The sequence below is a fragment of the Strix uralensis genome, chromosome 3 (genome assembly GCF_047716275.1).
Source record: "Strix uralensis isolate ZFMK-TIS-50842 chromosome 3, bStrUra1, whole genome shotgun sequence".
Classification (NCBI taxonomy): domain Eukaryota; kingdom Metazoa; phylum Chordata; class Aves; order Strigiformes; family Strigidae; genus Strix; species Strix uralensis.
In genome coordinates this window covers 113,265,617-113,290,694 of record NC_133974.1, presented here as the reverse complement: position 1 = coordinate 113,290,694, position 25,078 = coordinate 113,265,617, and the positions used below count along the sequence as shown (strand labels likewise).

At 36.1% G+C, this 25,078-nt stretch overlaps 1 protein-coding gene across 26 annotated transcripts in view; it reads left to right on the top strand.

Annotated features, from left to right (window-relative positions):
* NRXN1 (neurexin 1) overlaps positions 1 to 25,078 on the top strand; it is a 735,374-nt gene that overhangs the window by 57,651 nt on the left and 652,645 nt on the right. For 18 of the 26 annotated variants that reach the window (XM_074863962.1, XM_074863982.1, XM_074863979.1 and 15 more), the window contains exon 3: positions 23,819 to 23,836. The exons of the other annotated variants lie outside the window; for them this stretch is intronic. In XM_074863962.1, coding sequence (XP_074720063.1) covers positions 23,819 to 23,836 — 18 coding nt within the window. The remainder of the gene's footprint in view (positions 1 to 23,818; positions 23,837 to 25,078) is intronic. 26 annotated transcript variants of the gene reach the window in all.

Sequence of the window (25,078 nt, the reverse complement as noted above, 5' to 3'; positions counted from 1 at the left end):
CAAATTAGGTTTTGCAATCTACAATACCATTCAAATAAGTAATTCAAATTAATCTACAGTTCATGTTAGCATAAATCAGTTAGAAATGTAGTGAGAAAATATTTGGAACTACAGGTTTTCCTTGTTTTCATCATAGGAAAACTCTTACCTTTTTTGTCTTAGTTTCTTCCTTCATAAAGTGGGCCAGATATGTGGATGGATTGCTACTGGGTATTGCTCCTGAAAGATATTTAAATGCCCAACTCATAATCCTAAATGAGAACTGGTTTTACACATGGAAAATGTTAAAGACCTTGCTGTTATGACAGAAAAGACAATAAAGCAATGACTCTAGTTAAAAGGTGCAAAGACACTCAGCAAAATGTTTGCCTGCAAACATTTGAAACTCAAACTTTGACCTGGTGGAAAAAAGGAAATTGTCCTTTGTACATCTTATAACGGATAGTTGTTTTTATTTTGCAGAAGCTGTGTCTCAAGCTGGAAGCCAGGAACTTTATTTATTTCCATCCCATTTTTGTTCTGAAACCATAAATATGTTGAAAAGAGCAAACTAAAAGCTTTTGCTAAGACTTTTCAGATGTTTGCAAACCAAAATTAACCTTTGACATTTTACTGAGGCTAAAAAATGAATGATGTTTAATCTCTGTTGTTTAGTGCAGATGGTTGAAAAATTGTATTAATAACAAAAAATGTATTTTACTGTTTGTAGTGCTGCCAGTGTGGACACTACAAATAAAACCTAGGGAATTCAAACAAAGTAAGAAACAATACGTGACTTGAAATATTAGATAATCCATAGCTGAGTACACAGAGTGGTTTTAGAAGAACATGAAATTTAATATACTAACTCAAGCCATAAAACCCATTGTTCATCAAATTGAATAGCCTAATGTGTCTAAGTTTAACATTTTGAGAGCAAAAATACTCCCATAAAGCAAGTAGGTTACTGGTGAAAAAATTCCCTCACCCTCCCCTCAGCTTCAGTGTTGACCAGTTCATCCCTGAAACACAATACCAGATTTTTTTTTCTTTCGGTCTGCTTGTAAAAATAATAATAAATTTGTAATAAAGCTGGAATTATTCCAGTTATTCTGCCTCATCCAATGATTATAGTTTCTCTGCATGAACATCAGTGCAACCATTGTTAGAATGGAGCCTATCAAACTTTTTTCTTTTACTCTGGGATATATTCTTGCACTTTTTGATGCTCTTTACAATCACAGGCAATATATATGAATTGTTGAATAAACTCAAACATTCAGACCTGTAAATGTACATTAGCTATGACCATAGCTAATAGGGGAATTGCCTTTTATAAATAGGAATGTTATTTTTCAATGCAGTGGCAGATGAATAACATACAACAACACCATTTCTGTAGATCAGATAAGAAAAATATACATGATATACTAAAATTATATAAGCCCATGTAGCTTCATCCACTGCAGAGGAGCTGACCTGAATAGTATTGGAGCTTCCATGAATGTCATACATGACTGAGAAGTGGCCAGTAGTGTAGAATGGAATGCCTAATTTGTAAGGAGAAATATGATGACATAGATAACAAGGGTGTCAGAAGTAAGTGTAGTAAGCAAAATACTTTTTTTAGAAGTGTAATTTTCAAAGTACAACTTTGGGGATTTTTTTTTTTAACCAAATTGTACCCAACATAATGGGTTTTGAGCTGAGTTAATTTAAAATTTACAATAAAAAAGAAAAGCAAAGAAAATCAGGGTCACTGAGAAGAATAACAGAAGGTTGGCAACTAATGAGCTTGATTCTGCTGAGGGACTAAAAGATTTATTTGTCTTGTTACTGATAGAAGAAACAGAAGGTATCATCCCAGACAGATACATCTTCCTGAGGGAAACAAGAATGTTAAAGACCTTGCTGTTATGATGGAAAAGGCAATAAAGCAATTACTCCAGCTAAAATTTGCAAAGCATTAGGCCCAGGTGAATTTGATTGCTGAGTTCTGAAGGAAGTAGCAAGAAAAATAGTTAAAATTTAAATGCACCATTTTGATTCATAAACTCATAAGAACAGAGCTCTTATGAAGGTCATCAACCTAAATGTTTGACATTACACACAGGAAAACATCGATACAATAGGTATCAAAGGAAACAAATGAAGTCAGTTTAAATGGCAACATATTAAAATTTTCACTTGCTTCTCTATACAGTCCCAAAGTATAATACCCATTTACAACAACTGAGAAGCTCAAATCTATAATTTTTTCTCCTGATAGCTTTTGCAATGTAACGTATGCATTTCAGTGCAAGATTCAGCACACCATGAAAGTTATTAAAACTTTAGCAGTAGGCTGGTATCTATTGAAAGTAATATAAAACTTAAACATCTAAACACCTTACTTATGTGATTATTTTCACACATCATTCAGCAGAATACTAATTTATACATTCATGCAAACCTGCTGCAGAAATTGCATTACAACCTAAGTACCAAGAACAGTAGAAAATCTTGTTCTCTATATATGGAGTTCAGACCTAACTTCAGCGTGTGTAAACCTTTGCTTGTAGATGATTAATTCCTTTTGGATTAATTTATTATTAGAAGCAAAATTATTTTTTCAAACCCCATGAAGCAATCTATGGTGTTTTAGGATTATAGTAAGACATGACTATTGCCAGCACTAAATACACAGAGAAAAAGCTAGACAACAGTTTTTACAGGACAAAGTAAAGAACTAAAATATGGATATGAAAGCTAAATGAGTGGTTCAATCATATTTGTAATTTTAATCAAATCACTGTATTTAGAAGATTTCTAGAAATCTGTAGACTAAGTGAAATTCATACTGTACAACCTACGTATTTTTTATTTATTTTAAAGGTTCTGAATCAACCAAAAATTATGGTATAATTACTTTTCACAAAAATAATTATCCTTACCACATGCCATAAAACAAGCATTGTCTGAGCAGAACTCAGCATACTTTTAAATAGCTAAACAATTTTTTAAAGATGGTTAAGCTGCCTGTGTTACTAACTTTACTAGAGGTATTTCTTAGTGTCAATACATGTACTAAAAACATAAAAATTGCAATAAGAAAGACCCAAGTCTAGTTTGCTAGCTTAACTTTAGCTCCTGGAAGACTTTGGAACAAATATTCAAGCAAATGATTTGTTAGCAGTTGCAAAGTAAGGAAGAGATGAGTAACAGTAGACACGTATTTGTCAGCAACAGATTACATTAAACCAATTCTTCAACAATTGTTAGAGATTGTCAGGAAGCAGCAGATGTCATGTATTCTTAAAACAAATCTTTAGGCACCGCCTAACATGACATTCTCCTAAGCAAGCTAGGAAACCTTGGGCTAGATTAAGTTTCTGAATTGCTCGTAAATTGCATGCAAAGTTGGCTGGATAACTGTGCGAGTTGTCTGTAATTCTCTGTCAAAGTAAAAGGACAAACCAACCACAGGCATCATTCCTGGAATCAATTCTTTGCTACTTTTCTTTAATCAGCCTGGATGGTAGAGCATAGACCAAGTTTATTAAATCTGCAATAACACAGAGCTGGGAAAGAGAAACAGTGTACTCAAGATCAAGCTTTGAATTCAAAATAAGCTTGACAAATTAGAGGAAAGGACCAAAAGATATGCTAAAACTCTGTGGAAACAAGTGAAAGGTGCTAGGCATAGGAAGGAATTATGGACAGCAAAAATATGCTATAGAAAAAAACTGGTGAAATACTGTTTCTTTGGAAAAGAATCTGTGAGTCTGCATGTATCACATTCTGAACAGGGGTCAGCAAAGCCATGAAGTTGTAAAAAAATCTAAGAACATTTTATCTCTTGTAAATGCAAATAAACCTGGTAAGACATGGCGAAGTGATTATCCAGTTCTGCTCACTGCTGTACTCCAGGCTGGAATTCTGCGTCCAATTTTGATCATTGCATTTCACCAAAAAGGTAGACCAATGAAATAAAAAACAAAAGACTTGAGGTTATGAACCTTGTAGGAGAAATGACTAAGGGAGGATCTGATGGCAAAGATCAAGTTCGTAAAGGGGTGGTATGAAAAGGAAAGAAATAATCTGTTCATCTTTCGTCCATAGTAGATAGGATAAGAAATAATGGGGTTAAATTGCAGCAATTAAGAATAAATTTAAACCTTAGGAAGAATGTGAAACACCGAAATAGATGTAATGGGAGTGGGCGATGGGAAGACATTAGATAAGTATTATCAGCATTGACATAGACATAGTTTATCCTACACTAAGGCAGAAAAACATGCTGGATGGTTCTGGTTTTTATCACAATTAATTACATTGATATATCCCCGGAACAGAGTAAACTATCCTGCCTAACAGCTGGTGGCCACAGAATTACATCTTTCAATACAGTAAATGCCAAAGACAAAACGTGCTAGTAGCTGTAATAATTCGGTATCTGATTCTTTGTCTTTTAATATAAAATATTTTTGCCTTCAGGTTAGAAATGATGATTTTTTTTTTTTTTCCTTACAGTAATCAGATTGTTGGAAAATTCTACTTGTTTTTATTTTGACAAACCACAGGGGCTGAGGGTTTCAGCAGGAGTTTGTTAATGGAAGGAGGGAAGAAAGGGACAAGTCAAAGGACGGTCGTGGTAGAAAAAGTGGAGCTGTGGCACTGCTTTTCTGTAGTGATTAGAAAATAGGAAAAGAATCCAACAACACAAATCGTATTTCAGTTTGCTTGGTTTGGACCTTACAGGGTCATGAGTAGCCCAAGAAATAACAGAATGAAGTCTGAAACAGCATAAACCTTTGGTGAAACTTTGTTGCTTCTCCCGTCTCTGCTTTTTAGATCCTATAGTGAGATAAAGAAATAGACGAGGAAGTCTAAGCGAATTGTTTGTATTTACCTCTTTCCTGAAGTGGCTTGATATTTTGGCATATAATGTTATTGTAATGAATAATATGTGGTGCTTTTGTTGTTCTGGTTGCTTTTTGAAGACTCTGTAGTTTGGACCCAACTGAACTGAATATTTCTCTTCCTTATTTCTCTCCTGAGAAAGTTTTTCTGCATATGTAACAACATTCCTTCTCTATTACGCTTGATAAGAAGAGATTTTTTAACTTTCCTCTTGGTGGAAAAAAAAAGTAAGTCTTCTTTATTTTCTTCTGTTTGCCATTTTGTCCTTCATATTAAATCTACAATTCTTTCTACAGGAGACATAAAGCCAAAGGGGAAAAAGGAAAGTCTACAATAAATTAAATTGGCACTTGGGAGGCATTTCCTAAAAATAAGTACATATATCTGGGATGCAGAAGATTCTGATCTTCTTCTTGACCACTTATTGGTAGTAGGAGAGTTGCTTTTTGTTATGATAAAACTTACAAAAACAGTAGTCTAAATAGCACTATTGCTAAAAAGTAGTCTACACTGAGGAACATCCAGGATTGTTAGAATAAACAAGCATTTAAGACAATAAACTACTTCCATGGACACTTTCACTCCTTGGTTTCCCAGCTGAATAAAATAAGGAGTTCACACATTCAGCACAGCATATTTTTTCCTACTTAACAAAATAGAGTTTTAGAATTAAATCCACCATCTGAAAGATCACAACAATTTTCACAGACATTATGGTCTAGAGAAGCAGTATTCTACACTATTTAAACAATTATCCTGTTTCAATAAAATTCTATATGGCTCATATGATTCCTACCTGATCTTTCATAAAAGTTTAAATCTGGACACCACCTACCTGTAGACAAAATATTGTCTGTCTAAGCCTAGCCAAATCTTCTGTCTTGGCTTTTGTTCTTCTTTTTTCCTGAATCAAATTAAAATTCCACTACTGTGTTTTCTTCAGCTGTGGAAGAAGTCCTAGATACACACGTTCACCTGAACTGAATAGCCCTCACATCAGTCTCGAGCACCACTTGTTCTTGCTTGGAAACATTTACTACCAAAATTTCTGTCTGCTTCGTGGAGGCATTTGTATGTATAAGTCACTGAGGTCCTTTCATGAAAGACGCTATGGAATCACAAAGAGATTTTATTGCTTAACAAAATGTGGATACTTCATCAGTGAATTAAAAAGATTTCTACCTGCAAAGATATGAACTCAGTTCTCAGAGCCTGAGTATACAGAATCAGCTGAAAAGGGAGAGTAATTTTTAGTGATCAAGCTTCAAAAATAAAAAAAAAATTTGAAAAGTGAGTATAAGCAGGATGAACAAAAATTAACCGTAGGAAGAACTAATGGAAGAGGGTTTTTTCCCCAAAACAAAGTAGTAAGTTCACCTGTAAAAATATAGATTTACAACAAGATTAAATGCTCTGTTTTAACACTGCATTATTTACTATCTAAATATTTACTAATTCTGTGAACTCCACATTGGAGTAATGGTATATCTGTAGCTGCCTGTAGAGATCAAGACCCATTTTTTCTCTTGATATCTGTTTAATAAGAGTCTTGTGAACTGTCATTTCCATCTTTTTCATAACATCATAGCTATGTGATTATTTTTTGTGAGGAGTTGCACTCGTCTTAAGGAATGAAAATGCTTTCTCAGAATCTGATTTTTCAAGGTACTGTGTAAATCTTGCATGGTTTTTTGAGGTCTCTATGGGTTTTTTTCCATACATACAAAGTATGAGTATGCTAGAGTTCCAGAGTCTACTGAAGTATATTTTGTATCCCTCTAAAGGAATGTAGCAGCCCTCGAAATCTCATCAATCTGCTGTGTAGCACAATTAATGTAATTGCATATTATATGTAAGTTCATATTCACATTATGTCTTCTAGAGAGGTTCCTGATCAGCAAGGTAATGTGCCCTGTTTTACCATATAGTTCATCCATTTCAGTTGTTCAGTTTCTTTACAAATAGTTTTCCTCCCCTTCAAATTGCTATTAAATTAGCCAATGTTTTGTTCACAAACTGACATATAGCAGTGGCAGGATTTGTTGATACCGCACTGGAAATCAAATTTGGCCGTATGGGTTTGCTAATTTCTTAGTGAAAAGATGTGTACTTGCCTAAGCTACTGATTTTGTATCAGTCTTGATTTGCATGAACAACATCTCTTTAAGTCAGTGGGAGATGTTGGTAAAGACTGAGGTCAATAATGCACACTTATTATTATGCTTTCCATGGCAGAGCAGGCTGCCAGAAAATATATTGCCTTGGAAGTATTTTGTTCGAGGTATTATTGTTGGTAAGATTCTCTATAAGTTAATACTGTGTTTTCCAAACCAGCCAAGTGATTTCTGAACAATTGCATATGAGGTACTACTTCACACTGATGAATGGGTGTAATTTTTATCCCTGGATATCAAGATCAACTAGTCTAACCCTGACTGGTAAACTGACCTCCAGCTTTCTCTTATAGTTATCAATAATTCTCCAGGCATTGCACTAGAAGCACAATGAGCAAAGACTTCAAATGGTACAGATAATCACAATCATGTTCATAGTTTGCACTGAATATATTTAGACTATTTTTTTGAGGGGGGAAAAAGGCAATTATCCATTTTTTCTTCCTGAGCCTGGAATTACAACTCATTTTTTAATAGAAGATATTAAAAAAAAAAAAACCAAAACAAGAACGAACCCACATTGGTATAGTTTCTTTCACATGACCATGAGATACACTCAAAGAGATATACAGGAACATATCTGAAACAGTGTTGTTTCCTTTAAATGGATCCAGTAAATATATTTGTTAAAGAAAAATCAATACAGAAAGAAAAATGAATCACTGCTCCTGGTAAAACAAACAAACAAAAAGTGTCTCAGATGCTTTATAATTGTTCAGAAAATATTTGTGGGAGGAATGACTCCTGGAAAACCTCCCAAGGTCAGTGAGATCCATAGCATTGTGCTGAGTAAGTTACATTAATTCTTATGCACTCAGATTTCCCAAAATAAATTACTATTCTTTTACTTCTTCTTTTCCTCTTTTTTTTCATTCTTCTTTTTCCGTTGTTGTTGTTGTTGTTGTTGTTGTTGTTGTTTTTCTTCTTCTTCTTCTTCTTCTTCTTCTTCTTCTTCTTCTTCTTTCTTCTTCTTATTCTTCTTATTCTTCTTTCATTTGCATATAGTTCCTGTATTTGCTAAGAAAACGACCAAATTCCAGGAGGGAATATCCAATTTACATAAGCAAGTGGGATCACTTTTATATGTAAACGATACCAAATGTGTGTCACTGTTGCACAGATGACTAAGCTCTCTGTGCAAACTTCAGCCTTTAGGGCCCAATCCTGTAATCCAGTTGCAAAATTCCTACTGACCTGAAATTTCCAGTGGAACTTTTATCTCATTTCAGAGAAGCATACCTGCTGTTAGTGCTACATGGTGAACCAGTTTTCCTTTGTACCCACCACTGTTTAATTCCAGTATGTATGAACCCTGTTCAGTTTCTGGAGAAGCTGGGACCTAGAAGGCATGTGTTGTTTCTACCCAAATTAAATCTGTACTCCACTTGTCACTGGATTTGATTTATGTTCTTTAATGTTTGTGAATATAGCTTTTTCTTTACAATATTTTGACTGATGAGAGAAAAATAACCAACATTTGAATGAGATATTTTCATGTTCCAAAGTCTATGTAATTGAACAATGCAATTCTAAGAGAAGAACTCCAATTTAAAATGTGTTTATGAGGTTTTCAACCAGAGATTTAAACTTGTGTTATAAGGGACTTACACTAGTCCTCATATATTTGAAGTAGCTCTCTTGTCTCAGTGAAGCTTTCCATCAGAATCTGCACTTTCCCATTGCATACTCATTCAAATCAATTTAGATGAAAAATTTATTTGACCTATTTTAGTAACTTTACTACCACAAATCATATCTAAATATGTGGGTATGTAGGCATTCACAAATAAAACATATGAAGATGATTTCCCTGTGATAGTATCAACATTTTCTGTGTTGCTTTTATTTCATCTTATAAAATACTGGTTGGGACAAACAGCCTTGACCTAATGTATAATACGCAGCTTGGTGAAGTAACAGCTATACACTAGAGATGGCACTGAGCTCATTTTAACAACAAACATAAACCCAGATCTTGAAAGCATTGTGGTAACTTCCATTACACTAAAAGCTATTGATTAGAAATGATTCCCTGGCAGAAAGAGGGGACTCATGAACTCAGTGTGTTCCAATGATTTGCCATGAGATCTCAATGGGAGTTGCAGATGCCAAGTAGCAGCACAGCAGATAAACCATGAAAAACAAGGAGAAATCCAGATCTTATCCAAACTGTATAAATTAATGAAAAGATTTCTATCCATCTGAATGGGTTCTAAAGAAGATCCCATTGTATGTCATAAGAACTATTCCTGCCCAGTTTTTCTATTCCACTTATTTTTTACTAGAATTTTACTTGTTCTGGTTATTTAAATTTTACACTTCTCATCAGACTACTTGTTACTAAAGACAGAAAAAGCATGTAATGGATGACATTACATAAAGGACATGTCCTTTTTATGTAATTTGATTGTAGTATTTGTTAGGATACATCTACATGTCTTTTTAATACATGCAGATACCATCAATATAAGATGTAAGAGCATAATAACAGCAGAGTTGTTCAAAGGTTATGCCAATGCCCTAACCAGAAGGTGGTGTATTTTAAAAATTTGGCCCACTACAGAAAACAGTGATAACTCACGAATAATGCAGACTGAATAAAAAATGATAGTTATCAGTATTGAATGTTAAGAGGTACGTTCAAACAGATAAAAGAAAAACACTTGAGACCTTGATATTCTGAACTTTTGGAGGCAAATGGCTTTTTGGGGAGGGAGAGTTGGTTTGTTTTAATGGAAGTAAAATGAGGTGGATTACAGGCATGTTTGGGGAAATGTGCTTTGAATTTTTTTCTTTGTCTAAGAAGCAAATGAGTTACAAGCATTAGATGTTCTTCATAACAGATACTTTTGGAATAAGTATACGTTCTTAAAGAACGAGGTCATTTGCTATAAGCTGTAAAAATCAGAATGAAAAATTTGATCAAGCACTTTTTAACTTACTATATAAAGAGGCTTTGCAAATGAAAATACTTAGAGTTATGCTGTTAGTGGTTTCTGTACAGTTCTTATATAGTTTTGTTTGAAACAAACTATAATTATAGAACAAGAGTTCCTTGAGATATTTTCTTTACATAAAAGAATATACAACAAATTCAAAATCCTATTAATTGATGCTGCTTTTTCAAGTTCATAAGCATCTTCATATGCATTGGTCTTTGTTTTGTTGAATTGTAAGGAGACTTTCCCTGAAGTTCAGTGTTATCTGTTTCTGTCCCTTGGCGTGATATGGCATTTTGGAGGAGTTTTGTGTTAGTAAAGTGAAATGTTTTTTCTATGTTCAGTGTGAAGATTGCTTCTGGTTTTGTTTCTGTATATATTAATAATTGGACCATAGTACATCATTTATTGTTCACTATGTTGACTGTATTCGTTACATTTATACACACTCTACATTGCATAAGGTAATATCATTACATGAATGAATGTGCATATGCTTATGTAGTCTATGTATTCAGTATATACTCATAACAATTCCACCTTATTCAAATATGAGTTTCTCTCTTAGTAGATGGTTAGCTGCTCAGGTTATTTCTTTATTTTGAAAATGTGATTGGAAAAAAAATATGCAAGAAATGTTTGTGGTTTATTTGGAAGTTTTGTTAACTTGATAAAGTACATAGGTTATATGATACACGATACTTGCTTTCATTATTATAACTCTGTGAACTGCCTAATGGCATAAATACTCTGCTGGGGAGAAATTTTAATTATGGTTTAGATGTAGGAGTTTTTCCACTTTGGGAACCTCAGAATTATTCCTCCTCTTCATGAATAAAAACTAGGAAGCAGATGATTTGTGTACTCATTTCAATAATGGGCCAACAATCAAACAAGATTTCTGTTATTCACTGGGATTTACCTTACAGAGAATGATTTCCCCTGTAGGACAGTTTTCTTGGTCCACTTATTATTAAAATTGTGTTTTAATAATAGAGAAATACCATTTTATATAATGTTTAAGATGTAACCTCAAAAGAATGCTACCTAAGCAATACAGTCAGAGCACATTTTAATGGATATCTTTTTTCATATTACTCAACCAATAATATTTATGTCTCCTCAGATATTTTCTTCTATAGCTCTTCATTTAGATGTTCTCATTAATTTCTTTCTAAACTTCTATTTGACTCAGTTCCATAAAAGGTCATTACAATATTCCCTACTGTCCCCTTAATATGTACTACAAGGCAATACACCACAAAGATAACTTTTTGTGAGTTATTATTATAATTGGTTCTGATAAAATTTTAGCCCAGAAATAGTTCTTCACTAAAGAATCCTATGTTGATTTTTCTTGATGCCAACATCTTTGTCACTCTGAACAATTTGCCATCTGTAGAAGAGCTGACAATAGAAAAGATGTTTTACCACTTTTTCATTGGCAACATGCTACTGTGCTGATGCATTATGGTAGATGAAGTACATCACAGCATAACGATACAGAAAATAATCTCCACGTAACCTATATTGAAGGTAATGTAGGTTTAGAAAAAAATGTAAAATTATTAAAGATGAGCATCAGAATATATATCCAAGTAATGTCTTTCAGGAAAGAACAAAGGTAATAATGAAGACTTCAAGAACTGTCAAAGATGACAGGAAGGAAGAACAAGTGGATGAGCCTTTTTACAGACATGGGAGGAGCTTCATGTTTGTAGGCCCTGGTCCTCATGTCAGACTTCAGCCACCCTGACGTCTGATGGAGCGGCAACATAGCAGGATATAAGCAATCCAGGAGGCTCCTGGACTGCACTGATGATAACTTTCTCCTCCAAATGATAGCAGAGTCAACAAGGAGAAGTAGTCCTCTGGACATCATATACCAGCAAGGAAGGGCTCAATGAGGATGTGAAGATCAAGGCAGTCTTGGCTGCAGTGACCATGGTGGAGTTCAGGATCCTGAGAGCACAGAGGAGGATGAGAAGCAAGCTTACAACACTTGCCTTCAGGAGAGCTGACTTCGACCTCTGCAAAGATCTGCTCAGAAAAGTCCCATGAGATAAGGCCCTGGAGAGAAGAGGGTCCGAGAAAGTCAGTTAATATTTATGTATCACCTCCTCAGAGCACCAGAGGGTTCCATCCCAACAAATACGAATTCAGGTAAAAATGCCAGGAGGCCTGTGTGGATGAACAAATCGCTGCTAGCCAAATGCAAACACAAAAAAGAAACATACAGTGGGTCGAAGCAAGGACAGATAGCCTGAGAGGAATACAGAAACATTGTCCGAGCATCCAGGAATGAAGTTAGGAAAGCCAAAGCCCAAACGGAAATTAATTTGTCCAGGGATGTCAAAACCAAGAAGGATCACTGTAAGTACATTACTGAAAAGAAAGACCAGGGGAAATATGGATCCAGTGTCAACAAGACAGGGGACCTGGTGACACAGGACACGGAAGAGGCTGAGTTACTGAATGCCTTCTATGCCTCAGCCTTTACTAGCAAGACCAACCTTCAGGAATCCTGGGTCCCAAAGAAGAAAGGCTGGAGCAAGACGATCAGGTCAGGGAATAATTAAGCAAACTAGGAATACATAAGTCCATGGGGCCTGATAGGATGCACCCACAAATGTTGAGGGAGCTGTCAGATGTCATTGCGAGGCCACTCTCTATAATCTTTGATAAATCATGACAGCTGGGAGAAGTACCCAAAGACTTCAAGAATGAAAATGTCACCCCCATCTTCAAGAAAAGCAAGAAGGAGAACCAGAGAACTACAGGTCAATCAGAGTCACCATGATCCCTGGGAACATGATGGAGCAGCTAATCCTGGAAACCATTTCCAGGCACCTTAAGGACAAGAAAATCATCAGGATTAGTCAGCATGGCTTCACCAAGGGTAAGTCATGCTTGACCAACTTCATAAACTTCTATGATGAATTGGCTGACCTGGTAAATGAGAGCAGAGCACTGAATGTGGTCTACCTGGACTTCGGTAAGGCCTTTGACACTGTCTCCCATAAGATCTCAGAGAAGCTGCTGATGTATGGTCTGGATTAGCAGACATTGAGGTGGCTTGAAAACTGTTTGAATGGCCAGGCCCAGAGGGTGATAATCCGTGGCACAAAGTCTACTCGAAGGCCAGTGACTAGCTGTGTACCCCAGGAATCAATACTGGGTCTGATCCTGTTTAACATCTTCATTAATGATCTGGATGATGGGGCAGAAGGTACCCTCAGTAAGGAGGAGAACCCTCAAACTGGGAGGAGTGGCTGATACACCAGAAGGTCATGCTGCCACCTAGAGCGACTTTGGCAGGCTGGAGAAATGGGCTAACAGGAACCTTATGACATTCAACAAGATGTGCAAAGTCCTGCACCTGAGGAGGAACAACCTCATGCACTCATATATGCTGGGGGACACCCAGCTGGAAAGCAGCTTTGCAGAAAAGGACCTAAGGGTCCTGGGGGACACCAGATTGACCATGAGCCAACAATATGCCCTTGGGGCAAAGGAATCTAGTGGTATCCTGGGCTGCATTAAGCAAAGCATTGCCAGCAGGTGAAGGGAGGTGATCCTTCCCCTCAACTCAGCACTGGTGAGGCTACACCTGGAGTACTGTGTCCAGTTCTGGGCTCCTCAATGCAAGAGAAACATGGACATACTGGAGAGAGTCCAACCAAGGGCCACATAGATGATGAAGGAACTGGAGCATCTCTCCTATGAGAGTCCCAGCTGGGGACTGTTTAGCCTGGAAAAGAGAACGCTCCTGGTGGGTCATGTTAATGTACACCTGAAGGGAGGGTGCATAGAGGATGCAGACAGGTTCTTTTCAGTGCTGCCCAGTGACAGGACCAGAGGCAATGGGCACAAACTGAAACACAGCAGGTGCTGTCTGAATATCAGGAAACACTTTTTCACTCTAAGGGAGACTGGGCACTGGCACAGTTTGCCCAGAGAGGTTGTGGAGTCTCCAACATTGGAGATATTCAAAAGCCATCTGAACACGGTCCTGGGCAATCAGCTCTAGGTGGTCCTGCTTGAGCAGTGGGGTAGGAGCAGATGACCTCCAGACGTCTTTTCTACCACAGTTGTTCTGTGATTCTGTGATTCTGCGAATCTGTGAATCTGTGAATGTGATATTGATTAAAATGTTAGAAAGATAAGAACTAGCTCTAACTTGGTTTGGGTTCATTTTCTAGACGTCCCCAAAATGTGACTGACTTGAAACATCTACTGCCACTAGAAATTTTAATTGTGCAGTTCTGATATGGGAACACTTGTATATGAAAAGTCAATGTAGCTAGCCATAATATACATACGATCAGGGTTTTGTGAAAGCATGTCAGGTATAGTATCTCCTTGTCACCTTTCTAAACTAACACCTTCAAGGTTTTTACATCACTCAGTAGCCTTATAAATGTTACAATATATATTCTTATGCCAAGAAAATAACTGTTTAACCAATTCATATCAAAGTGATTAATGAAAATCAAGAATCTTTCTAAAGCATCTGTTTCCTGACTGCAATGTGTGCAAGTACTCTTTACACATGGGAACTCAATCCAGGCTTTCACGTGGCTACAAAAAAAAAAAAATTTGTTGCTCAGTTCCTGTAAAATCTATGGAGGAAATAAAAAGTACATAAATTCTTGCTTTAGGTAAGGATGACCAGATTTTAAGTGAGGAAATGTTAAATTTTTAATTGTAAAATTTCTTGTAATTAGTTTCATTGTCATTATCTATAACTACTAATTAATCAGAATAACATTCAGCATTAGCATTGAAATGATTGTAGATGAGTAAAGGAGAAAATTAAGTTCAGTTCTTTAAAAAAAATAAAGATATCTATTTTGTTCACTTGCTGTCACAGATAGCTGTGATTAAATTTTAATTTGATGTCAAATTAAGCACTTGGTTGCAGCATGCTGACTTCCAGAGTACAGCTCTACTCACTTCAGAGGAATTTCCTGTTTAAAAGAGCAGAAAGTTTATTCTGAACCATTCTAAAGGCTTCCAAGGGCAGGTTCAGCTCAGTTCACATCCACAAAATTAATCTCAGTAGTAGCCAAAATTTTATGGTGACTAGCTAAAGAACTATACAACAAAGTGATTCTGAGTATTGCTACTCTATTTTTAATTGCGTACAGTGCATCTTCTACATTTTTAGCTGCTAACTCTCAAGAACACTTCATACCAAATTGCATTCAGGCACCTGTGTTGAAGTCATAGCATCACTGATAACACACAAACATTCCTCACTTTTGTATAAAGGCAGCGTGTGAATCAAATTGAGCAACCTGGTCTAGTGGAAGGTGTCCCTGCCCATGGCAGAGGGGTTGGAACTAGATGATTTTTAAGGTCCCTTCCAACCCAAATCATTCTGTGACTCTGAAAAATACAGCTAGTTTTGCATGCGGTCCTGTAATTTTTTGTGTTGCACTCGTCTGGGAAGGCACAAATATCCAGCTACAGAGTCAGGGCCTGAGTGAATATCTCAGAATGTGCAGTCATGTGTCATCACCCTTTAGTAAGTATTATAAAGGAGAAGTATTATATTTACACAGCAGATTGTGAAAGTGTAGATAGCTGCCAGTTCACCATACAATACAAAACCAGAAGAAAAGTTTTAGGAAGCATTGTCTAAAAACAATATCCTTTTCATGGACAAAATAGTGACCTCTCCTCCTTTGAGTCTCCTGTTCGTGTTATCCACTGGATCATCACCTCTGTAAAGCTGCTATCCAATTGGAAAATTACTTCTGCCGTTCAACCACTGCACAGCATTTTTATTCACTCTCAGCTCAGCTAATCCTATTGTATTAATTGTATTGTCTAACAGACCCAGCTTTGCTGAAAGGATGATTGGACAGGGATTTGATTTCTTCTGATAGCAACTGAGGCCTGATTTTGCAGCCTCTTATATAGACATAATTGACTGCACAAAGCACAGCACAACAAGGAATCAGATATATTGGGGTAGTTTCTACTCTCATGTACAGCAAAACAAGCATGAATAATTCTGAAAAATCTTTATTCATCATTTCACAACTGTTTCTTAAAGAAGTTGTTGAAATAAGTTATTTTATACATTTTATGAATTTTATGAATTTCAAAACAGATATTCTTAAAATAGAAATACCTGTGTCACCCTGCATCACTTTTATACAACATAATCTGTTCTTGACATTACTCTCTGCCAACCAGAATAGTTCATTCTGTATGACAGGTTTTGATAGGAGTATCCTGAAAATATATTTTCATGCCATGTACCAAACAGGGCTATACTGGAGAAAATCCAAAGGAATAATGATAGTGCTAGGAAGAAAAGAGGAGTTATGGGCAGATGTACAGGCCTTGTAAAATGGACCATATACAGTCAGTCCTTAATTCTACTTAGTCTATTCGTTCTCCGTGATAGGAAATAAGACCTCTAGTGATTACAAGGAAGATGTCTAAAAGCACAAATCAAAGTGTGCAAATCCCAGATATTTTTAATGGAAATTGAATGTTTCCAATCCAGAGAAATAGTCCCAGAGGCTAAATAGAAAAAGAGCAGCAGTTCTGAAAGAATATCTGGTTACTGAGTGAAATACATAGATTTACATTGTGTTTCATTTTCTGCTTATACATGGAAATTAAAACACTGGAACGGACCATGATTCTTTGACTCACCTTCACTTATGCAAATGACTTATTTCTCCTTCCATTATCTCTATTATTAATATTACTAAATTCAATTATTATAAAACCTTTGATTCCTGGCTGTGGTTACTGTAGCCGTGACACAGATGCAAGAAGACTTGTTGCAGTGACTGATGCAAATTTCTTTAAAGCATTGACATATTGCAAGCAGGTCTGAAGTTTAGTACATCTGAGACTAGCCAGACCCATTTTGGAGAAAAATAATTAAATTTAATGAGGTGGCAAAATAAGGCCAAAGTCAAATTTCTTGGGATTGTAATATAATTAAAAACCAGTCATTTTTACATCTACATCATGATCTCTCCCCTGAGTCAGTCCAAGTTTATTTAGAAGTATGGTAAAAATTACTAAAAGAAGAGGACAAGTAACTTTCCAAAAATGTCAGTTCTAGGGAGTGACTGAGAAAAAGGAGATATAAGTATCACAGATGTACTTATTTGTTATCTACTGTGGCTCCAAAGTAGCACAAGTCTATTCAGATGTGCAATATCTAAAAATGTGTAACAATAAAGTAAGCACAGATTAATAACATTAAACTAAAGCAATGGTGAATGATTTCACGTTTGAGACACTTGTGATAATAAACAGTAGAAAAGTGATAAAGCTGCATAGGAACCAAGCAGCACAAAAAAATGTTGCCTCAGAAAGAGTATTGATTTAATTATGTCTTGATTTTGATTCTGTTTGTTTTGATCTGTAGCCAGCTGGAGATGGTATTAGAAAGTATTACAGGTTGCAGAAGTAAATTGGGGATGGGGATATTTTCCCATTGGGAACTATAGTAATGATTTATCTGAATGATTTTTTTTCACCCATTATATTTGAATTCTTCATGGGAAACTTTTCTCAGTGAGCTCTTTGTGCAAATGATGCAGAGATTGGTTGTGAGAAAACAATTTATTTGAATGTTTTTGTGTTTAACAGAGTGTCAAAGTATTTGCTGTGGTTTATGCTTGGTTTCTGTTCTCATTTGAAAATTCATAGATTCATACAAGTTATGGCCAGAATGTACTGCTACGAAAATATTAACCTGACCTGCGAAACGGCAAGAGGCGGAATTTGTTCCAGTGATTTTTATACTGCAGCCCAAAAGCAATGATTGAGATGCAGTTTCTGTTAGACAAAGGCTCTGTCTTCAGACTTCAGGGAAGGACTCCCCAGTATTCCCAATGCTTATTTTATCTTCACTGAAAATTTTCATCTTATTTTCAGTTGGAACTTTGACTCCTGATCCCAGCATTTATCTGGTTGAAAGGACTTCCAGGTATCAAGAATCTTTCTCCCAACATTGATAGTTACAGGCTGGGTTCAAGACACCTCTTAATCTTGCCTTTGATGTATTCAATAGATTGAGCATCTCAGGGTTTTCATTGTAAGACATGGTTGCTGAGTTTTCTTAGGTTTTTAATGCCAAGAATGACTGTGGGAAAAGTTTGTTTCTGAAACCTCTTTCATTTTTTACTTCCTTTTGAATATATGAACGCTGGAACTAAACACAGTAATGGTTTTAGTTATGCCACAAAAAGTAATGCCATTTTCTATTTCTGTTCGTTGTTTCTTTGCCTGTGCATTCAAGACTTGCATTGCCCCCCCCTTAGTGGCTGCTTCACACTAGGAGCTCATCTACAGTAGCTTAACTAAAATGAGCTTGTCATTATTTAATTCTCAAGGCATTTGGGATACATAGCACTGTCTAGCAAAGGTGGCCTCACCTAGAGTAAATTCATGAATGTTAGTAGAATTTACAGAGGCGTACTGAATTTGGGCTGATGGCTTTGTCTTGTACCAGTTGGCAGAAACATCTAATTGTGCCCTAATGTTCCTCATTTGGCAAAAAGCCTCATCCTCATTTTTGGTCAAGACAGGTCATCTGTGCTCCTGACCATATTGCACCTTTCTCCTGAGTCTCATACAGGGCATTCCAGAAAAGAAGAGATCTTCACAGAGGTGTAGATAGAAAATGGAGATAGAACACAGACTCCTGTTATTCTGAAATTTCTCCCTTCCACCAAAAAAATCAATAGAGTCCCTGTTATATTTCTACCCACTGCACTGGAAAGTCCTCTGAATGGGTCCACCCAAAGCTGTGTGGAGTCTGTGAGAGGCTGTACATTGACTTCAGATCTAATAGGGCCATGTGGAAATGTAGGGACTCCTGGGATGTCTTCCCTAGGTTCTGGTGGATTTGCAGATTTTGCAGATGAATCCAAATTTTGCTCCATGAAGCCCAGCTGTAGGAAATGCTGCTTTCCTATTTACTCCATATTCAAGCAGAAGGCTACAACAGAATCAGGGTTCTGTACTAGGTATCTTTATCATACATTTCTAATTATTCATAATTACAGTCAATATTTACAATGGTTTTCAAGAGTACATTTCAAAAAATGCAACAAATCGTAATGGAATTTGTCAGATACACAGCACTTGGGAAGACCAATGCTCATAGCCACAGATTTTCAATGTATTTCTTTAATTCGTCGTTACTGAGACTATGACTGTTCATGCTTTACAACATACTTCATAACATACTTCATGTTTTCATACCTTTTCTGAATATTTTCTTTTGAACCATGTGTTAAGTACAACAGTATCTCTAACAGCTTGAGAAGATGATGGGACAGGCTAAGTTACACTATCCAAGAGATGCTGGGTGCAGTCCCATAGAAAAAGCTGCCTCTTGAAATTACATATTCCAGTACAGTATTTTTAAGTAGATAAATTTATAGAGAAGTATACCTATGCAATATTCTTTGAGAAAACAAAATATCATATCTTAAATTTCTAGCCATCATTTTTATTGCAAGACACCTGCATAAATATAAGCTTTATTTTAGGCTACTTCCCACTACTCATACTACTGAACATCTTATGAAATTTCATAAACTATGTCTGTGGTATATCATACCCTTCATTGTTGCTAAATGTGATTTTGAACTATAATTTTGATGAGGAAAAAAATAAATATAAAAATGCCACTTCTAATATGCTATTTCTTATTTTGTTATTTCTAGAATGCTATTTCTGTAACTTCAAAATACTAATGTACTGTTTCATCTGTTTATCATGAAAATACTGTTCTTATACAATTGTCAGGACAAATACTGTGCTCTCTGGCTAAGGTGTAAATATTCTATCAGAAGAAAAAATGTAATAGCAGAGATAACCACAAAACATATGAAGTCACTTGTTTTTTTAAAAAAATCAAGGTTTCCACGAAGCATCACCAAATATTAAAATAATTCTTGAATTAATAAAAATATCCTGTAAAAACATTATTCCCATTTTTATATCACTGAATCATAGTAATATGCTAAAATAATTACAATTGATTGGGCATTTGCTGCAAAAAATATGGAGCAGATTCTGCTCTCAAGTCAGTAGGGAGAGCCTGAGACAATTCATCTGAAGATAATAAGACATATTCACAGCCTGTGTAAGTTGTATAGTTCTACTGATTTCAACCATGTCACACCAGATTTAAATCAACTGAATATTTGGCTCAATATGTGCAGTCAACAGATTACACCAGTAGCACTGAGAGCAGAATTTGGCCAAAGGAATTAGGTTGTAAACACAGAAATTAGCAGTGCAATTCAGTATCGTTGTTGGTGGGGGCGGGGAAGGCCTAGGAAATAAACGTTTGCAGTGGATGAAGACCTGTCTAGTTCTTCAAGTGAGTAGCTCAGTGCAATGTGACAACAGAGGACTTTTCACATCTACTAGGAGTTACAAAGCTGAAGAGGTTACCTCTGGACAGTCGTCCGGTTGCTAGTGGAGGCTGCAAGGCTGTTCAGCTCCTCTGCTCTTGCACTGACAGTCCCTTTTACCCCCTTGTCTTGTACCTGGGCTGTGCATTGGACAAAATCATTGGTACAATTAGGTGGTGCAGAAAAGGCTACAGGCCATTTTGTGCCAATGCCTACAGCAGCTAGGAGATGGTACTTTGGGTCTTGAAAGCCTCTGGTTCCACTGATGCCAGCAGAGCTACTCAGTAGACAATAAGGTCCTCTAGTGTGGGTGGATGTAAATGTGGGTAAATTCAGACTATGGGTGGCTAAATCATCAGCAGTGACAGAAATGTGTAATACAGCTCTAGTATCCTCCAGGTACATAAATTTTACACCAGTGCAACTGTAATGGCATAAATACAGTTACTCCTGATTTAAATGAGGGAAATTTTGTTCCCTCCAAACTGAAAAATTAACACATTGATAGTATACATGTCTTTCAAAGAGTTTCCCTATTTTTTTTTTTTTTTTTAACAGTGGATGGAGTAAGCAAAATGAATAAAAAGCAAAGTTGGAATTTGGGTCTTCTGGCTTCTTAGTCTGTGCTTAGAAGAACAGGGGAATCAGGGAAGTCTAGGAAAGTGTTAGTGATATGGAAATATATCAGCTGTCACAAAAAAAGACCTTAAATAAATAATAGTGCTCAGTGCTAATCTAATGTAAAAACCTTGTAAAGTACCATAAAGAAGCTGAACTAATTTTTTTTCTTGGATTGCAAAACTGTTTAAGATGGTTTAACTTACCATGACAAAAACATGTGGAGAAATGAATTTTCATTGCTGTTTACTAGTGTATAGGGGTTTGTCTATATACACTATTTTATTCACAGAGCAGGAATTCAACACTTTCAATTGTATTTAATTCAAAATGTTTTGACAGTTTAATTTACTATCACTTAAAAGTTTAATCAGTCAGACATTTAGGGGAAGCTGCTCAACTAGTGTAAATCTTTCTGGTGACAGTCATCAAAAAAGACATACCGATCACTGCTAAGAATAGGACCCATGATATAAAACAAAATATGCTAAACCCTGTAACTAGACAAGTTTAACCATCTGATGCTGCCTGTGATGTCATTTTCAGAACTATCCCTTTGACATAGGCAACAGAACTGGCCTTTCGGCAAGTTCACGTGTTGGTTTTTAGTGATCATGTTAAGCTAAATACAGCCATCCAAAAGGATGTCATTACAGTATTGGTGTTGCTATATACTGACACTGCGGTAACCAGGACTAGATGAAGGAGACTGAAGTTATATTACAACTGAAATAACTAATTTATTTTTCATTAAATTTGAGGGGTTTTTTACTTAAAGAAAGGAAATTACTATATGTAGTTAAAGGAAGAAAGCTCTTTCAGAAAAGTTTAGCTACAAGTAGCTATTTCTAATAGCCCAAATATCACTGTAATTTACACTGTATATAGAACATAATATCTTTATCTTGTGAAATTGGGTGCTTTTATTTTTCTCAGTGAACTTTATTCAATTTGTTGATCTTCAGGTATTTAGTCACAACAAGCATGCTGCTTTTCATATTTTTTTGCTTTTTGACCTCTTACTTTCCTAAATGTATGAAACAGTACATACCCTTTGCACTTTCATAACAAACTAAAATTTCAGGCAGTGAGATTTTAGAAGTCTAATTTTAGAGTGTGTGCATGGAAAAGGTGTTTTGATATGTCATAAGCCAAATAACTTTATCTGGTCTGACCTCTGAGTATTACAGCTGAAAACTGAGAGTCCTAAACCCTTAGTATTCATCATTTATAGTAGTTATTATTTTTAAAGTGGTAAATTTTTCCAATTATTTATTGGAATACTGTCTAGTTATGATGAGATTTTTCAGTGTTTTGTGGCATTAACTTATAAAGGCTTTTCATTATGAAAAGGGACACATTCTGGCAGGAAATTGCTATGCTTAGGAAGTATCAGTGAGCCCAGTTTGGTGTAACTTGTTTTATTGACTCCTGGTTTGCAATATATACAAATTAGTTTAGATAGCATTTCTTACTGGTCACGTGAAAAGGTGTTTTCCTATAGGAAGACTCCATGAGAATTGACCTGCAATGACAGAACTGGTCTTCAATTTGCAATTGTTTCTGAGTGCTTACTCACCAGGAAGTGGTGGTGGAGATGGCACAAACTGCAGGAAGAGATTTCCCAAGCAGATTGCTGTGTTGTCACCCTTCCCCGTTTCTTTGTTGGTTTCGCACAGTCCATCTCCTTGACTTCTGTGTTGTTTTTCCTTTGTCATTTTACCTTTCCCATTTTCTCTCTCCCCGGAGATATCTTTGTACACTCTCCTATCCTCTCCTCAGTCAAAATTATAATGGGCAACAGAGACATACTCCCTCAGAATCACCTACCTGGTGGAGGAGCTGAGGACTGTAGAGACTAGCATGAGTACTAGGACACTGAGCCTGTTTCATAACTTTAAATTCTCTCCACTTCATTAGCTGAGACTCAGTTCCTAGTCCCCTCTTGCTTTGTAGGCTTTGGGGGAACCTTCTTTCCTGTACCCCATATTGATGTTGAGTTGGGGATAAAAGGCCAAATTATTGCTTGTTGATAGGAGTTTTTACTTAGGCAAAATGCCCTTTGATCTAATCTGGGGAAATAACCCATGTCTGAGATTTCTGTGGCCTTTGCTAGCTGTACCAGGCAGTTAATGGATTGATTTTTTTAAGATGTGCAAGTTTCTGATGCTGCCAAGTGCTGTGGGACATGATCCTACAATTCTGAGTTATTCCACCCAGTTTAAATGACAGCTTTTCCACACCGAATTTGGAGAGCTGACCCAATGCCCAGAGTGAGTGCCTCAGTAATGAGTGCAGGATCAGCAACGCTGCCTGTGGTAACATCTTCACAGCATATTCTAAAATTTAAGTTATCTTGTTCAATCTGTTTAAAATCATCTACTTCATACAGGTCATTAAGGAAAATTCAGAATGGGAAAGTAGAAGCAAATGAATTTAGAATCCTTATCACAAATGACTGATGGCTTTAAAATATATAGTTATAAAAGTCTTAGAAGAAGATCCTGTGATTAATGACTAATAATACTTGAACTTACAAAGAGCTGCAGTAAATCCTGTACAATTTTTGCATTTTGGAAACAGTATTGTTTTATTTCATATCACGTAAATTTTGTTAAATAGAGGAAACACTGCTTCCTGGTGCTTTTGTTTTTCCCTCTGGATTGTAGCAATGGAGCACTTGCATGTTGTGTTTGATGCCTTGCATGATGAAGACATGCAATGGCAAGTTCCAGTCTGCATGCTGCTTAATGAATGTTTTCCTTTTCTCTCCTTCCCTGTTATGTGCTTACAGAAGACAACTATGTGGAAGGTGGGTGCTTTCTACCTTATTTTCCTAAGCTCTTGTTTTTCCCTTCTGTTTAGTGGTTTTTTTCCCTTCTGCTTAATGTTATAAAAGTGCGCATATCATTCAGCACGGTAAGTTGCATTTATTTACAGATAAAGGTATACAAGTTTATTAAACAAGTGTGATTTCTTTTTCCATACAGAACCCAAACAAAGCTCCATTTTAATTTTGGCCTTATTGGTGTGATTCCAGAATGTCCCCACTGAAACAATGGGATTTATACTCGTATGACTGATATCACCCTTCAAAATCGTTCAGGAGATTTGCAGAAGGACTGATATTTTCTCATGTTCTGTATGAAAAACAATTTCATTAGTGTGGAGCATAAATCCTCATCAGAAAATGTAATGCATGTTAAATACCTATCTTTTAACTGCTTAGGAAAATGTAAAGTGCTTTTTTCTTTAATACTATAAATCTTGCTTACTGTAATACCCTTACAGCACAAAATTTTAGGAAAAAGGTTTTTCTGTCTAACTTTTCAACATAATGCACTCTGCCTTTTGGACATTGTGAAAGAAGCAGCATGTGAGTTTAACAATAATGTCGATATATAATTAAGTCCCTTTAAAGAAAGTATGGCACAGGGCAGTGGAAACTAAAGCACAATGCCACCTAGCCTGAATATTGGTAAGTAAGTCTATTAGCTGGTAAAACATGTTGTGTGCATATATATCATAGTTTTAAAGGTCCAGAATATGCTTCACAGATCAGTTATTGCTGGTAATCAGTAATGTCTTTTTGCTTATAAGCCAAAAGGTGCAGGTACTTTTTTATGTACAAGTGCTTTTAAAAGTCTCTCTGGGCTGAATCTTTGCATACTGAATAAATGATTATCTATTACTTTATCTATCTAAACTGAGCAATAACTTTTATTTTATTTTTTCCAATACTTTAAAAACTACTTTTAAATCAAGGACTTTGTAAGCTAACTCATATGCAAAGTGTCTGCCCTGGCACGACCCTGACCCAGGGTCCTGTAGTGAACCCCTGTGGGGCCTGAGTTCATTCAGGATTCAAGTCACCGTGGGCCACTGCCTGCTTGTTCAGAGGCCGTTTTCTAAAAAAGCCTGGAAGTATTGGTACTGCATTTCTCTATGCTACTGTATTCAAGGGCAAAGAGAGGTGCTCAGATTTAACACATACACGATGCTGTGCAATTTTATTAAAATGTACGTTACCAGTAGAAGAAAGAAAATTTAAACA